The following is a 17,500-nucleotide window of genomic DNA, read 5'->3' as shown; positions in this document are numbered from 1 at the left end:
GTGTCGTGGAACATGTGAAACTGGTGTGCAAATACACGCGTGGACTCGTAAGATCACGACGTGTTGTTGCACTTGTTATACCGATCGAACGAAACACAGTCGCGTTGATTGTATATTCCATTTTTTTCTTTTCTTTTTTCTTGTTCGTTTTATTTTTTTTTTCTTTTTTCCTTCACTCTCCCCTTTCGAACGATTTTAAAATCACTCGATAAAAATATTTCGAAATACATTCATTATGCATCCTATTGCATAATAACGAAGTAAATAAATCGCCTTTCGGAAAAGCATTATAAGAAGAAGGTACGAGCACGTAGAGGCAATGAGGAAACGGCGAGATACGTGTTGCTGAACGCACGATGCTTCTCAAGGCCGTGTTAGACCTTCACCTCTTGACACGGGAATACGTTCGAAGGCACGATCGTGCGCAACGCGGAATCCGTGAAGATTCGCCATAGCTAGACCGGATGACCGAGACTACTTCGGGTATTCTTCTTAAATCATAGATAAACTGAGCCTTTTGGTCTTTTAATAACTACGATGATGACGACGATGATGATGATGATGATGATAATAATTATAATAATAATATCTTCATCGTATAAATAATATAACGTACGTAAGAAAAAGTACTAAGATTCAACCGTTTAGATTCGTTTCTATTTAATTAAATATATATATATATATATATATATATATATATATATAATTGAACGAAACGAAAGAAATTATATGAAAATATATTTTTCAATGTTAAACTCGACAGATGATTAAAATTGCTCGTCGTTAAGGTATACGTAAATTTAAAAGGACAAAAGGGAAGCCGCGATACTTAAACGCTGTCAGGAACTCTAATAGCTCTGGACCACCTACTAGTTCATGATTTCATAATCGACGCTTGCGGCGCGATGATGGTCGGAGCAGTTTGTACGCGCCATTATCTTTGCTATCTGAGATTCAATTAGCTTGGTAATTTCAACGAATCGTTTGCCTCCAGTGCTGTTGTACAGAGTAGTACTAAAACCCTTTACCGATCATGCTTCCGTTACATCAATGAAATCTGTCCTTGAAAGATCGTTAATTTGATCGAAAGTGCATCATACGATGCAGTATTAAAGATGATTTTATTCGTTAAAATAATCGTTAATTTATATAAAATTATTTTATGAATTATCTTTCATTGTTTTTCTTTCTTTTTTTGTTCTTTTTTTTTCTTTTTTTTTTTTTTTTTTTTTTTTTTTCATAAAGTGAAAGAGAAAAATTCTTAAAGAAAATTATGATCCATTGTTCCGATGATTTTCTATTTAGGAATCGAATCATTTGCATCCTAGAATACATTTTTCTTGCCACCTACGCTACGTCTTTCTACGTCGAGCAAGGAAGTGTCCACGATTTCACGGTTCGGCTGACTCGCGCTTAGCCATGCCAAACTCTTAAACGATACGTAGTTACGTAAACATATCTTTAGAAGGAACTTAACGATGTCGAAGAACGAGAGTAGGAAGAAAAAAGCCTGATTCTTTAACGTCTCTTGTCTCTCTCTCTCTCTCTCTCTCTCTTCTTTCTCTCTCTCTCTCTCTGTCTCTGTTTCGCACTCTCAAATACTCAATTTTCTATCTCTCTATGTTCATTTACGACGTATAGTTACAATTCATTTTTAAAGACAGCTCTTCAAACGTCCTTGAATTTCATTCTGAATAGCGTCTAATTGTTGATAGCCTCTCGGAAAGACCTCATCTTTTGTCCTTTGCTCCTTGGCCTCTTGTGTCTCGCGATTCCGTTCGAACGACGCCCACGGTCACGTCGATGAGCTCTTGTTCTTCGAATACGAGCAACCAGGCAATGGGCCAATCAGGTTCTTGATCGATAGGCTAATCGTTTTACGGTACACTGCTCCTTTCGATACAGAAGCGCGCGCAGAGGGAGAGAGAGAGAGAGAGATAGATAGATAGATAGATAGAGAGAGAGATAGAGAGAGAGAGAGAGAGAGAGAGAGAGAGAGAGAGAGATGAAAAATCACGGAGAAAGGTGGATATTAATTTAAAATAATCGTCGCGAGATACGCCTGGAAAGGCAGTGGGCGTTAGACGATCTTTTGTAGAATATAGAACGACACACGATCCATGAAAACTTGTTCGTATTACTCCGGTGAGTGCTGTGCTGCTGCGGCATGACAGAAGAAATTAACATAATCGCGCGTACGATAAGTATCCCATTTCCTAAGAACGATAAGAAGCAAATCAGTTTAGACATTTAGATACGTAAGATGGACGGAAAAGAAATCGAATCGTTAAAATTCGATCTGAACTCGATTTGAAAATATTACACACTGATTTTCCAATTGGAATCGAATGTCACGTTCGGTGTAACGCGGACGGCTTACTGCTCTCTCGACCGGTCCCTCGAGCCATGGGAATCGATTCTTGACATTCACGAGCAACGCGTTAACTCCATAGGCAATGCCAAACGATTATGTACCAGAATGATAGATTAAAGACGCGTGCGTTCCGTTCCTGACGTGTAATAGTATCTGCGTGCTGCATATTTTCTACGAGCTCTAATAGCTTTTCAAACGAGAATCATAGAGTCGAGTTTGTGCATATACGAGTCGAATGAAATACATTTTGCTTTATGTTGTTGTTTACGAATAAAAATTTGATGTTCCTTTTTTTTTTTCTTTTTTTTTTTTTTTAGTTGAGAATTACGAAGGAATTAGCGATATAAATGTGTGCATGCGTTCGTGTATGTTTGTATCAATTACATTAGATTTATAAATATCAATGAGAGAATAAACGAAAAAAAATATGAGAAAGGTAAGCAAATACAAATTAATAACAACCATAGTTGGACATGTTTAATAGGAAAGCGATATATGGTATACCGAGAGATGATTTAGAATTGATAGGAGAAAAGGTGGCAGTACGGCCGTGACCTCGATCTAGCAGGTGCATTTCTAACAGATTATCGCCAATGGTTGATCATTTTACGGGGCGTGTTGTTCGTTGTACCTTTCCACATCTTTCACTATCAACGTTGCAGATAGTGCAGATAGAAAGTATCGAGTGAAAGCGAGGAAAATTCGAGTGGACTGGCATAAAATTTGTCGGATATAAAAACGCTTTTAGATCCGATCGATCGATTGGTCGATCGATCGTAGACTAAGAGAGTTCTCATTTTGTTTTCTTTTTCTTTTTGTTTTTTTCTTTTTTTTTTCGAGAACACGAGTTAGAAAAAGAAAGAGACAGGATCGAACCCTTTCTAACTCAACGAGGAAGCAAAGAAGATCTAAATTCGCGGTAGCCTAACCCTGTAATTTGGTAATCCAATAAACGAGCCAACTTACGAAACGATCGTTCGAAGGTAATCCGTAATAATCGACGATCTTTCAACAGCTTTTACTCGACTCATAAATCACATGGTTACATGGAGATACAAGTGTGCGCGCTCGTATGTACGCATGCACGCATGCATGCATGCATATACATATACACATATACGAGTATATAGCACACAGATATCTGGATACATCGAAGCGACGATCGGCCGTCGTTAGATTTCTTAAAGGTCATAAGCTCGGTCATTAAAGCGAGTCTATCAAAAGTTCCTATTTTCTTGCTCTCCCTCTTTGCCAGATAATTTGATCGATGCCTACTATCCTTCCTAGTTGGTAGCAGCACATTCTCACCCTTTCCCAACGGGACGTCGAAGAAGCAAAGTCCTTTCCATCCTAATGCGTCCCTGATGAGTTTCATCCCTTCACCTCTCTCCCTCTGACTTCCCTTGGCTATATTTTTCTTTCTCCTCTTTTAACTCGCCTCGATTACTCGGCTTATCGATACGAACGATTATTTCGCTCGTCACGTTCGTCATCGTCTCTGCGGGTCACCCGACTGGAAGCTTTTTACCTGCCAACGGCACCGGCACGTAGGAAAGACTCGTGGACGAGCAGACGGTCGGCGGTAATCTTCTGACAAGCGGCACTACTACCACTCGCTATGGCCGCTATTACCAACGTACATTGCTGGATAATCTTGCTTCCGAGTCTTTCTCTCTCTCTCTCTCTTTTTTTTTTATTTTTTCTTTTTTTTATACCTTTTTTCTTTTCCCCCTTGAATCATCGTGACTCGTGCGTCTAATATTTCAGGGAAAGCTGATAAATATATATATATATATATATATATATATATACACATATATATATATCCCCTTACACTGTGACTCTCTCGAAAATTTCTCTCGAAATTGGATATATATATATTAGATTCTGTTTGAACGTCTGTTTCCTTTAAAGATCTTGTTGCTCATACACTTATATACGTATTGTAACCCTACTAACTTCGCTTCTGTTCAACTCTGTTCGACTCTGTTCTTCTTAGAACGGCAAACCCTTCGCCTTCGACTCGTTAGTTTCGAGCAAAGGAGAACGCGAGAGGAAGTTCAAAGGAATTTCAGTTCGCTTCAAGAAGGTCCCGCATCGCGCGCTAGAGAGAGAAAGAGAGAGAAAGAGAGAGAAAGAGAGAAAAAGAGAGAGAGAGAAAGAGAGAGAGAGAGAGCAGCTGCCGTGTGTAACTCTTTCTCTCTTTCTCTCTTCGTCTCTCTCTTTCTCTCTCTCTCTCTCTCTCTCTCTCTGTCTCTGTCTTCGAGCGAGCTTCTCCGCGTGCATATCCGCTCTTAAAAAGTCTTCTTCTCCCCGTACGACGCTCGTAACTTCCATCTCGTGCGGATCTTTCTACGTCGAACCGAGCTCGCCTAGGGCGAGAGAGCCGAGTAAAGCGGGTAGTAAAGCACGGGGACGATGGAAGGAGAGCACGAAAGCATAGATCGTATGCGCGTCGAAGAGAAAGAGAGTAAAAGAGAGAGCGAGAGAGAGAGAGAGAGAGAGAAAGAGCTCTGCTTTCAAGATTTCTTCTTTTTCCTCTTCTTCTTCTGCTTCTTCTTCCTCCTCCTCCTCCTCCTCCTCCTCCTCCTCCTCCTCCTTCTTCTTCTTCTCTTCTTCTTCTTTTCCTTCTTCTCCTTCCTCTACTTTTCCTTCTCCTTCTACTCTTCCTTAGTCTTCCCTCTTCTCTGATGTTCCTCCGAAACAAGCCAAGAGGTAGGTATAAAGAGCGGGACGACATTAGAGGCACATTAGCGTGCGCCACTCGTCGTCCAGCTGGTAGTCTACCGGTTCGGTTAATTACATGCCGATTCCTAGCAAGGATCACTCGTACAATACTCCACATCTTTTCATTTTTTTTTTTCTTTCTTTCTTCTACTTCTTCCTTATTTCTTTTCAATTATCATACATCCTTCATAGTCCTTCTCGATGTTTGCCGCAAACCTGGCACACTCGTATGGATTTTCGAAAACTTTCAGTTGTAAATCCTGGATGAATATTATTATCTTTCTTTTCTTTTTTTTTTTTTTTTTTTATCGATTTTTGATCGATCATAATTTTCTCTTCTCTACGACGTAGAAAGAGTTCTTACGCTCTTCGAATTCGTTCGTTCGTTCGTTCGTTCGTTCGTTCGTTCGTACGAAGCAACGCGGCGAAGCACGCGAGAGAGATCTACTTACTTATACTTCCCTATGCGGCAGCTTAACAGCGGGTGTCCCCTTCGCTTCTCCTTCGAGGAACGAATGCTCATTCGAGATCTATACGGCTCCCACTGAGACGAGAATCGAAACGGTCGAACGTACTCGACGAAAGATTCGCGTAGCTTGTTCAATATCCTCAATCGATTCCATTAGTTTAGAAAGTTTTCGTCCTTTGACCATATAATAACGATTGAATTATATTACAATAATAAAAACAAAAGGAATAAAAAGAAGAGGAGAGAACAAAAAAAAAAGAAAAAGAAAAAAGAAATACGAAGTAAATAATATTCTTTTCCCTTCGTACTTCTTTCTATTATTGTTAAAAAAAAAAAAAAAAAAGAGAAGAAAAAATGAAAAAAAAAAAAAAAATAGAAATAAAAACTATTCAGATCGTGGGAGAAATCGTGGTACGAATGGTAACAGGAAAAAGTAACGATGTCTCTCTTCTCTCGAGAATACTATTTCTTAATGGGAACGCTTTAGATGTCCCCAGACTCTGCTCGTGGTATTTTACTTCTCGCGAAAACTGTCGGCCGATTGTCGTCGGCCGTTACAAACTCACTCCGATGACACTCGACGGTACTCGAACGAAACGCTTCTTCTCGGTTCTTAGTTTTCATCGAGGAGGATCGGGTCCTCGACGATGACGACGAAGAGGAAGACGAAGAGACACGATGGACGATTATGGCAGACTTCTCTTCGACAATTACAGCTCGAGTGGCACCGTAAGAGACAGGTGGTAAGCTTGCGTTCGCAATCTTTAACTTTACGTTCTCTCTCTCTCTCTCTCTTTCTCTCTCTCTCTCTCTCTCTCTTTCTCTTTCTCTCTTTCTCTCACTCTTTCATCTTCCTCATTCTCTCCTTTACTTCGCGTCCACGACTCTCGTAAACTTATGACAGGGCACATATTTTCGTATTTATGTCGAAAGATAAGCACCAACGGTTAACCATAAATACCGCGGCACTTCTTCGCTGCATCAAGAGCGAAGCCATTTTGCGTTTTAACCGGCGCTTCTATCTCGGTAGAAGTTCCTTTTTCTCGAGTGGACAAGCGCGAGTGGATAATAACGGCCCTGGAGAATGGTCGGATAGTGCAATTCGTTCATTGATTCCGAACGAAAGTATGAGATTGTGAACTTTCTGAATGTGAAACGAGGATGGATGCTCGACGAAAGTCGACGAAAGTTTCCGTAGGACAGGCTCGATTAAATAAAAGAGTAAAAGAGAGAGAGGGAGAAGGGGAGATAGAGAGAGAGAGAGAGAGAGAGAGAGAGAGAGAGAGAGTCCTTTAAAGGATCGACGATTTGTACGAAGGCCAAGAGACACGTAGCGCGTCGATAAACGTATGGTTGGATGGGCCCATGGATCGAAGAGAGGAGCCACGGAAACTCGATGCGAGATCTTCGTCGTCAAGGGCCGAGGATAATCGACTTAACGACGAGGCTTAACGACTTCTCGGTAACGGTTTCGCCAAGCTTCGTTCCTTCCATCGTTGTCCTTTTCGTCGTCGTCGTCTTCGTCGTCGTCGTCGTCGTTGTCCTCCTCCTCGTCGTCCTGACATTACGATCCAAAGGGAATTCTAAACTTGGGTCTCTTGTCCACCGCTTCAAGTTGAAGTTGGTACCTATAGGGGCCCACTGAGCGATCGAGACACGGCTCTATAATGCACGCTCGACACCGCCATACGTGTCATGAGGGAATCGATCCGATCCGGTTGTAAGGCGACCTAACCATAAGTCCAGAGTGGATCGAGCTTGCTCGTCAAACGAGAGAGTACTTAGCCTTGCATACAGGAAGCTTCGGAATAAACCGCGATGTAGCTCTCTTTGTCATTGAACCCTTCGCGGTTTTATTGGCCCTCCACTTCTCCGTCTCTCTCTCTCTCTCTATCTTTTTCTCTCTCTCTCTCTCTCTCTCGCTTTCTCTTTCTTTCTCTTTCTTTCTTGTTTCTTTTAGTTTCTCTGTAGTCTCCTTCGAGGAAGGTGCCAATCTTCAAAATGGACACCTCTAGAACGACGCACTCTGATACTCTTTTATATTCATTTCTTTTCTTTTCCCTTCTCTTCTCTTCTCTTCTCTTCTCTTCTCTTCTTTTCTTTTCGTATCTTTTCGTTTCTTTTCTTTTTGAATCTTTCCAAATTCGTGCACGCGAAAAATGTCTATCTCGTAGCAAGAGTTTCGTAACGATCGGTATGATTTTGCGAAAATAGCTTGAATAAGCTTAAAAAAAAAGAAAAAAAAAAACACGATGATCGGATCGACCGGTATTCTTCTTAGATCCGCTGACGTAGCATTTGAAGGCATTATTCCTGCCTGATTTACGGTACAACAAACCGTACGTTATATAGCTATGCACCTCTATATACATATATGTATATATATATATATATATATATATATATAAACCTAACTATGTATATCTTATAACGTTTACCTTAAACGAGCATGTCTTCAACGATGATTCGCGAATCTCATCGAGGTTTGCTTCTTAATATCTAAAGCGTAATTTAATTATAGCGCTTATCGGCCACTTAGAAACTAAAACTCTTACTATCCTAATGGATACCTGTGCATGTAGTATCCGGGTTCGAGATTCTCTTTCTCTATCCCATTTCGTACCTTATAAGTGAGCGAGAATAATTGCTATGGTTTCACGAGCCGTGATTAGCGGTTGTCACGCAAGCTGAAGAAAGAAAGAAATAAAGGGAAAAAAAAAGTAAAAGAAAAAGAAAAAAATAGAAAGAAAGAAAGATAGAAAGAAAGAAGGAAAGAAAGAAAGAAACGTTACGGAAGAGAGCGTTCGTCATTGTCTTCCATATTTCCAAAGGATATAAATACGCATACATAGCTTTTTGATACCGAGATTAACGACGTCGATAATTCAATTTATCGCGTGTAATCATCGGACTTGTTCTATGGAACTTTTCGGAAGAAACTTGAGATTGGTCAACATAGTACGTTCAACGATTATAATCGGATCGTCGGTTGAACACAATTTCAAATCGTTGATCTTTCGCACGTATCCAAGCGTGCTTGGTGATTCAATCAACCGAACGTTAAGTCGCATTTATCAATAATCGTTTTAATTAACGTGTCGCTCGGTTAACATTGTCAAAGATGGAAGATAGCCCGATGTTGGAATCAATTATTTCAAGGTCGTTACTTAAGACAGAATGTACATATACATTTAGATATATACGACGAACAGGTAAGGCATAAGCTTGATATAAACAACAAATCTTCTGTCGTATCTATTTATTCTTTTATCTTTTTTTCTTCCATTTTTTTCTTTTTTTTTTTCTTTTTTTTTTTTTATGAGAAGTTTTTTGTTGCAGTCAGGCCGGATAATATAGAGATATCTTAAAGATGGATCTAATAATGTATTACTTAAATAAACATATCGTAAAGCTTAAACGTTATTAATATATTTGTTCCACTCTATCGTCCAACAGAGCAACACTATCGTCCAATCTCTATTTTTCTGTTTTTTTTTTATTTTCTTTCATTTTTCAGGATCGTGACAACCTGGCGAACGGCTCGGAGCGTGACTCCCCTTGGAGTTGTGGGGGTGGTGGCGGCAGTGGCCGTAGACCCCTCACCTCCATTATTGAACACCTACGCTCCTCCAAAGGCAGACTTCACAATGGTGAGTCAGATATCGAGTCTCTTTATCATTTCCCTTACCATTTCCGTAGATTATCCCGTAAAATATTATTCTACGTTGACCGGTGTCGTAACGAAAATTTTCAACGAAACAAATTTACATTTTTTTTCTTCGTTTTAACTTATGCATATATGTATATATATATATATTTTCTTTTTTTTGTTTTTTCTTCTTCCACATTTATATAAAATTAGAAAAATCTATCGAATAATTTGGAATCGTTCTCCTTCGTTTCCTTTTAATTTTTTATTCTCGGTAGTCGCTTTGTATACTAGTACGCCATTAGTAATAACGAGCACGGTCGCTGCCATAAACGCAAGAATAACGATCCAACGCGCTCGGTAGGGGACAATAAATAATCAGGGAAAAATATCGGCGCAACGAGACGCAAACGATTCGTTCTCCCTGTGACTTGAAGTGCTCGGCTTTCGAGACGACTCTCTTTCTCTCTTTCTTTCTCTCTTTCTTTCTCTCTCTCTCTCTCTCTCTCTTTCTTTCTTTCTCTGTTGCTCTTGTGATGTCTTCATTCCAGATAATTAGAGGCACGGACGAACATAAGCGAGACGCACCGCTTCGTCGCTACGCGCTGATTCTCTCGAGTGAAACGAAATTCCTTCTCTTCCCTATCTCCCCCTTTTCTTTATTTCTTTTTCACTCGCACTCATTCTCCGATTCTCTCTCTCTCTCTCTCTCTCTTTTTCTCTCTGTCTATCTTTTTTGAACTCGCAACCTTTTCATCTCGACGAATAAATCGTGTTCCACCAATGCGTCCTCGCATACGAGTGACAAATTTACTCCGATTGCTAAGACAGATAAACAAAGACGAACGAGAAGGTGTACGAAAAAGGATTAAAAGAAATGAAATGTCACCGGCCGAAGAAGAAACGTGCGGAACATCGATCGCGATTAGGAAATAAGTTTTTTCGAATGGATCTCATTAGGTACACCGAAGGTTCATTATTACGTTATCAACGTCCTCAGGCACGCATAATGGAGACCGAATGTATTTACGAGGGTTATTCTTCCTCTCTCTTTCTCTCTCTCTCTCTCTCTCTCTCTCTCTCTCTCTCTTTCGCATCCTATCTATCGTAGCCGTTTGCCGTTCCTGCAAAAGCCAGGATCCAACCGGGGCAGTAACAATAATCCTTATCCAGCGGATAATTGTGCTCACGGAGGATTTATAGAACGAGTTCAGGTACCGATCCTCTATCTAACGATCTGCACCATTCAGCTCGTACGATACAGGACCTCAGGGAATAAGATTCATTCAAGTCAAGTTTAGTTCGTGATCTTTAGTTCAAGATGGATTACGGATCGATGATCGAAATCCATGCGTCTGTCAGAACGGACGTTCGTCTGTATCTCATAGAGGAATAAAGCATTCGTTATACCGAAAGAAACTAGATATAGATAATGTAAACCATAGCACGTAGCAAAGTTTTGAAAGACGTTTGCGGAGTGTGTTCATCAAGGACGGATAAAGTGAAAAATTTTCTAAAATTTGCCATAGATCGGGTTTATTTGGATTCTGAGATAATTGTTCGGTTACGCATCGGTCGATAAGACACGTCATTATGTCTGAATGACATCATACGGCTCTACTTGCCTCCTGGCAATCTTATTCTCTATCTCTTTATCTCTCTCTCTCTCTCTCTCTCTCTCTCTCTCTCTTTTTCTCTGTTTCTCTCTTTATTTGCTCGTTTCTTCGTACGATAAAGTGCCTAAGCCACTCTGTTCCTCCTAATAAGGCACTGGCGATGAACCAGTAAGATAGATTCGCGTGTCATTAGCGATGATGTCAATCCGAATTGCCTGACGATCGGTAGTGTATAAGTCTCCTATAAGATACGCCTAGTAGTTTTGCAAGATCGATTTTGTACTAACAAATATACCTAGTATCTTCCCTTTTTATTCCGCTTAATCGGATCGACGAGATTGAAGTTAATTCGGAACGATCGTGAGGAAGATACTTATAAGTCGATCGATCTCAACGAGTCGGATTAAGCGCACCGATCCATAAGATCGACGAATCTCCTCTGGATCTCCTTAACGATCAATGCCGTAGGCGGTGGGGACGACGATGATGGTGGTGTTGGTGGTGATGGTGGTGTCGGTGCGATCTCTTTCGAGGCTATCTCGTTGTACAGCCACGTCGATTCTACTCGATTCCGGTCAGCATCCTGGAAGCGCCGATTCGACACGCGGCATTCGGAGGCCGGTGCACCGCGTGCACTCGCCAGGATGCAGGCGCACGCACAATTTATAATGCAATTAGAGCCTCGGATGGTAGCGCCCGGATTTATGGCAGGTAGGAATCCACAGCAACGTACGGTGTGGTAGGGGTCGGCAAAAGGTGGAGGAAGAAGAATAAGAGGAAGAGGAAGAAAAAGAGAAGAAAGAAGAAGACGAAGAGGAAAAAGAAAAAAAAAGAAAAAGAAGAAAAAGAAGACGAAGAAGAAGAAGATGAAGAAGAAGAAGAAGAAGAAGAAGAAGGAGAAGAAGGAGAAGGAGAAAAGCAGAGGCCGGGTTATATACCCGAGGAATGAGTTATATGCCTCCCGCGGTAGCCGATGCATTATTTATCGCTCGGCTTTTCATTATTTCTCCTTCTCGTCTATATGGAATATACACGAAAGCTCGCAAACTCGAATACTTATACTCTCTTGAAAGAATACTTCTACGTGAATCCGATAAAACGTGATCAAAATTACTTACGATATTATCGATTTTACCTACTCGTCTAACTGTCTTTTTTCTTCTTTCTATTTTTTTCCTTTTTTTTTTCCTTTTTTTTTTTTGGTTTCCATCGATTGGTAAAGAAAAGACAAAGAGAGAGAGAGAGAGAGAGAGAGAGAGAGAGAGAGAGAAGAAAAAGAAGAAGAAGAAAAAGATGAAGAAAAAGAAGAAGAAAAAGATGAAGAAAAAGAAGAAACTCTTCGTCGATGAGACAACGTATCTCTCAATCGTCCGATTTTCTTCTACCGTAAACTACCTATCGTATATTCGTTCTAAGGATCTCAGGTGGGAAGTTCTGGAGAACTTTAAAAGTCCTTGAAAGGGCGCCTCTATCATTAGGCGCAATAACTTACGTCGGTGTTACGATGCTAATGAGGATTCCTCTAGCACGATACTCTTATTTACAGCCTAGTAGTAAGTACATATGTATGTAAGTAGACGTTTAGGAGGACTACAAAGAAGCTTTCTTGTTTTACTTCAGTGAAACTTTACTTACTCTCAAATAATCAGCCACATTCGGCTTGAGGATCTATCTGATCGTGCCTCGTTCGAACGAACGTACGAACGAACGAACGAACGAACGAACGATCGAATCGAAACGAAACGAAACGAAACGAAACGATTGCCTTTTGCATTCGTAATTATGCGCCTTTGTCTTGAGACTTCTTTCTTCTTCTTCTACTTCTTCTTCTTCTTCTTTTTGTCTTTTACTTTTCTTTTTTTCCTCTTTTTTTCTTTCTTTCTTTCTTTCTTTCTTTCTTTCCTTCTTTCTTTCTTCCTTTTTTTTTTCATCGATAGTTCTCGCAAGAATGAAGTCGTTAACGAGCTAGCAAGGAAACCGTTCGAACGTACGCGGTACGACTTTATCGGTGAAACCGCATACCAGAAGTCACTCCGGCTGCCTTTTATCTCGGCAACGAAATCGCTTGAACAAGATTAATTGTAGTCGAGTGAAAGCACGACAAGATAATAATTTATTTCGAACGAAATGGTGAAATATTGAAACGTTAAGAGCGTTGCCTCGATAATCGCCGCGAAACGTTTTAAAGATCTTCTCCCGATTTTGATATTCTTCTTTTCTTCTTCTTCTTTTTTTTTCTTTTTTTTTTTTTTTTTTTTTGTTAAACGCAAACTCGAGAACATAAAAGACGTCCATGACCGAAACGTGCTACGAATATAACGCGGTTAACTATTGGATACCCCCATCGGGAAGGGGAGATATTGCGTGTAAGAAAGATGGATAGATAGAAATAGATAGATAGTTAGATAGATAGATAGATAGATAGATAGAGAAAGATAAAAAGAGATAGAGAGAGAGAGAGAGAGCAAAAGAGAGAGAGAGAGAGAGAGAGAGAGAGAACGTATACGCAACGAATGCTGCGCCTATACACTGTAGCAGTATCCTTAGAAAGTTCGTGGTCGTGAAGATAATTGCTTCTTAGAACAAAATTACACGCTCTATTCTTCGCGTTCATCCCACTTAGAACAAAGAAGATCGATCGACGAAGACACGATGGAATTAGAAGGTGTGTACGGCCGAGTCATCTGTGAAAAGAACACGTCGAAACGACGATGAACGATGACTTCCATTCCTGCTTCGTTCCTCTAACGAAGGTTAATGCATTCGATTATCGAAGATGTCGTTCTGTCGTCGCACTTTCTAATATCGACGGGAAATCTCTAACGGGTTCCTTTAAAATAATCGAACTAACGGGCGAGCATAAAGAAAAACAAAATTATCATTAAAGGAAGACCGTGAGGAGGAGGGTAAGAAGAGAAAAAGAGAAATAAAATGCGAAAGAAAGAAAAAGTAAAAAAGAATAAAAAAAAAGAAAAAAAAAGAAAAAAAAAAGAGGAAGAACGCGAGCTATGAAGTGCAAAGGAGGCGAGCGAAGAACCGAACCGTTAATCGCCAACGTAATTACGATTATCGCTCATTGATTGCACTCGCGATCGTGCACCTTCTACACCTTTCTTGGCGCATAGACGAGCGATTTACGGGGCCGCGTTTCGCCTTCGTCGAACCGTTCCCCTTTCGCGTAATTTAACACGATTTAACTGGTGGTATCGTTTTTAACGACGACATAATGACTAGTCTGTTTTTAATCGAAGACTTAGGTCATAAGGTAGAAAAATCACGATTCCTTAAACGTGATGGGAGTGAAACGTGATTTACAAAAAAAAAAAAAGAAAAGAGAAGAAAAGAAAATCACAACAACAACAACAACAACAACAACAACAACAACAACAACAACAACAACAACAACAACAACAACAACAACAACGACAATAATAATGATAATATTAATAAAGGGAAATAAATATATTTAAAGAATATTTATATACTTACTTTAATGGAGAGAATCAGACGTGTTGTGCCCTTTAACTCGACGTATTTAAATCAATGTAAAGCCGGACGACGTTACATAGTCCACCATATTAACCTCTCCTAATGCAATTCTTAATCGAGTGAAAGTTCTCGATGCGAGAGGACGTTGATAGACCATCCTCAGAACGGCAGGTAATGCAAGCGAAATCTTATTCAAGAAGCAGACCGGCACGTAGATTCGCGTACCTTTCGGGGTACCTTTCGCACGTTGAATGCAACGAATAAAGACATTAATAAAGCGTGTTTCGTGACGACGCGGAGAAACGTTGGTGAACGTGAAGAAAGAAAAAAAGAGAAAGAGATAGAGAGGTGAAAGAGGAGGCAGAGGAGGTGGAAGAGAAGAAGAAGGAGAAGGATTCAACGAAAGGGAGAATACAATAAGCTTGGTCGAGGGTAATGGATGCTGGCGTTACTCTCTTGAGCTTTGGACGTTGTAACGGATGGCGTTGCTCCGAATGCTCCTGCTATCTTACTTCTTCTGATTTCTATTCGGATATATGGATCCTATCTGAGGTAGGATCGGTAAGGATTGAATAAAAACCAAGCAAATGCTGCTATATGAAAAAAAAAAAAAAGAAAGAGAAAGAAAGAGAGAGAGAGAGAGAGAGAGAGAGAGAGAGAGAGAGAGAAGAGAGAAGGTCAGTATAGATAACGGAGAATGATATCTTGATATTCAAGAATGATGTGTTTATTTTTTTCTTTTTTTTAATCTTTTTTTCTCTTATCAAAAGTAGGTATTCCACAAGAGAGATAAGATGTTCGGATTATAAAGACGTGTAAGTGTGCCGATTCCGATTAATCTTTCAAGCTGTATTTCTTTTTTTTTTTTTCGTCAATATAGAAGAAAAGAAAAGTATCTTTTTTTTTCCACCTTAAAATTATCGACGTATAATATCGCGAGAAATGTCATCGATCGTATATCGATTATTAATACATTTGTGTATATATATATATATATATATATATATATATATAATATTATTTATAGATTGAAATAATCGATTAAATGAATATAATAATTATATAAATATATTTTCCAAAAACGGGAATAAATCTCGCTAATTTAACTTGCCTCGAGTTTATATCTCGCGTATCCTTCGTAACGTTCAAATCATTAGTCGTTGTCAGCCGCGTCCGGTCACTTCTTCTTTTTCTTCTTCTTCTTCTTCTTCTTCTTCTTCTTCTTCTTCTTCTTCTTCTTCTTCTTCTTCTTCTTCTACTTTGCTGCCAAACGAGAATCAGGAATCTAGGTGCACGACATCAAACACTACTTATGTTTCTCCGTGAGTACTTATGTTCGTAATAATTTCCAACAGAAAAAAAAAGGATAAGAAAAGAAGAAGAAAATGAAAAAAAAGGAGATGAAAGGTTCAAAAGACACAGAAATTTCTCTCCCTTCCTCTCTCTCTCTCTCTCTCTCTCTCTCTCTCTCTCTATCTATCTATCTATCTATCTTTCTTTCTCTAGATTTTATACGTCACGTTGATCGCTTCGCAATCGAATACGCCGCGCTTTCATTGAATCTACCTCGTTCACGTGGCTTATTAACTTTGGCATTTATGACCCTTTGAACCCCGTCGATTCTAGTCGGGGAGCACGTTTTATTGCCCGGTTTATTGCGCGGCAACGACGCATTGAATTAAGACTTCACCAAGATTGTCGTCGGTCAGGATACATAATTCATTTCGAAGGATAAAAATAATCATTACTGTACTTGCCGACTTTGTTGCATTTCCCCGTAGTATCTCGAATTGGCTCGATTGGATTACCATCGATAGAATTTCATAAACCAATTGGTAATTATATTTTATTTTTATATATATTGTGAGACATTGAGGTCTCAATATCTCTCTCTCTCTCTCTCTCTCTCTCTCTCTCTCTCTCTCTCTCTCTCTCTCTGTCTTTTTCTTTTTCTTTCTCTTTCTAGCGAAGATAATGTCTGTTCGAACGAGGAGAGTGAAAATAAAGGGAAGTGTAAACAAGTGGGAAGTGGAAAGGAAAGGAGTGTTCTTATCTTTTTTCTTTTTGTATGACTTTTTGTTTTTTCTTCTTTTTTCTTTTTCGTCTTTCTTTTTTACTTTCTTTCTTTCTCTCTTTCTCTCTTTCTTTTTTCAAGTCAGTGATATTAATAATTCTGACGGTCTAAGAGGAACGAATGGATCTTGCAAAAAGCGTCTACCGATGTAGTCTTCCCTCGAGCTATCAAATTCCGCGTGTATAAAGACGTGGGATACGTCCGACGTCTCATGAATGGGATTATTAATATTTCCCGTCCCTCCATTTCCATCTCTCTCTCTCTCTCTCACTCTCTCTCTATCTCTATCTCTCTATCTCTCTTTCTCTTTCTCTATCTTTCTCTTTCTCTATCTTTCTCTTTCTCTCTCTCTCTCTCTCTTTCTCTCTTCTCTTCCTCGTCTTTCTTTGCATCGCCTCGAAGCGATCCGCGGCGCTCTACCCTCTCCCGATAATTTATGCGAAATCGTGAAATCAAGTTTTACCGCTCTCCTATACGTCTAATGGAGGACCTCTTTAGAATACTTGCGTCGCATATGGTAAGAGAGCAGAACTTCTTCGCGGATAATTAAGATATCGTGGTTGAGCCTTACGGACCGGATTTATTAATACCAATTGGTTTTTCTTCGATTATCTTGATTCACAGGACCGGCTTCGTTCGTCGATTTTTGTTTTTCTTTTTTTTTTTTAAATGAAAACGTAAGATCGAAACTGATGTACATAGTACACAAATCAATATTAATATTTTTACATTGAAATAAGGAAAGGAAAAAAAGAAAGAAAGAAAGAAAGAAATAGGTATATTTCCATACTATTATTAAAAAGATATTCTATATATGTATGTTGTGTGTACGTATGTATGTGTGTTTGTGAGAGTGTATATATATATATATATATATATATATATATATATGTCGTGCCAGGGCACTCAATGGAATCGATATTTTCACGTGTTCCTTCGAAATGCGACAGGAGTGTATCATTACCTTAATGCATCGTTCGCGAAAGGAGGAGCAAGCGAATCGAAATCGTCTCTCGATCGGTCGGCGTCGTAACGGAGTAGGTTACTAATGGTGGGCTTGGTGGCTCGGTGAGTCGGTAGATTGGGTTGGGCTTCTTACGGG

General features: G+C 39.6%; 2 protein-coding genes across 4 annotated transcripts in view; one reads left to right on the top strand and one right to left on the bottom strand.

Moving 5' to 3' along the window:
- The window catches only part of LOC118447645 (uncharacterized), a 134,895-nt gene that overhangs the window by 27,575 nt on the left and 89,820 nt on the right, over positions 1 to 17,500 (top strand). For all 3 annotated transcript variants that reach the window (XR_014982445.1, XR_014982444.1, XM_085658922.1), the window contains exons 2-3: positions 6,188 to 6,313; positions 9,088 to 9,220. Coding sequence is in view for 1 of the 3 variants with exons in the window: in XM_085658922.1 (XP_085515048.1) it covers positions 6,249 to 6,313; positions 9,088 to 9,220 (198 nt within the window). In the remaining 2 variants the exon portion in view is untranslated. The remainder of the gene's footprint in view (positions 1 to 6,187; positions 6,314 to 9,087; positions 9,221 to 17,500) is intronic.
- The window catches only part of LOC118447629 (uncharacterized), a 69,000-nt gene that overhangs the window by 40,060 nt on the left and 11,440 nt on the right, over positions 1 to 17,500 (bottom strand). The window lies entirely within an intron of this gene.

The sequence above is a fragment of the Vespa mandarinia genome, chromosome 8 (assembly GCF_050613455.1).
Source record: "Vespa mandarinia isolate Hongniang chromosome 8, ASM5061345v1, whole genome shotgun sequence".
NCBI lineage: Eukaryota > Metazoa > Arthropoda > Insecta > Hymenoptera > Vespidae > Vespa > Vespa mandarinia.
Note: the sequence above shows the minus strand (reverse complement) of the source record. Positions and strands in the feature narration are given on the sequence as shown.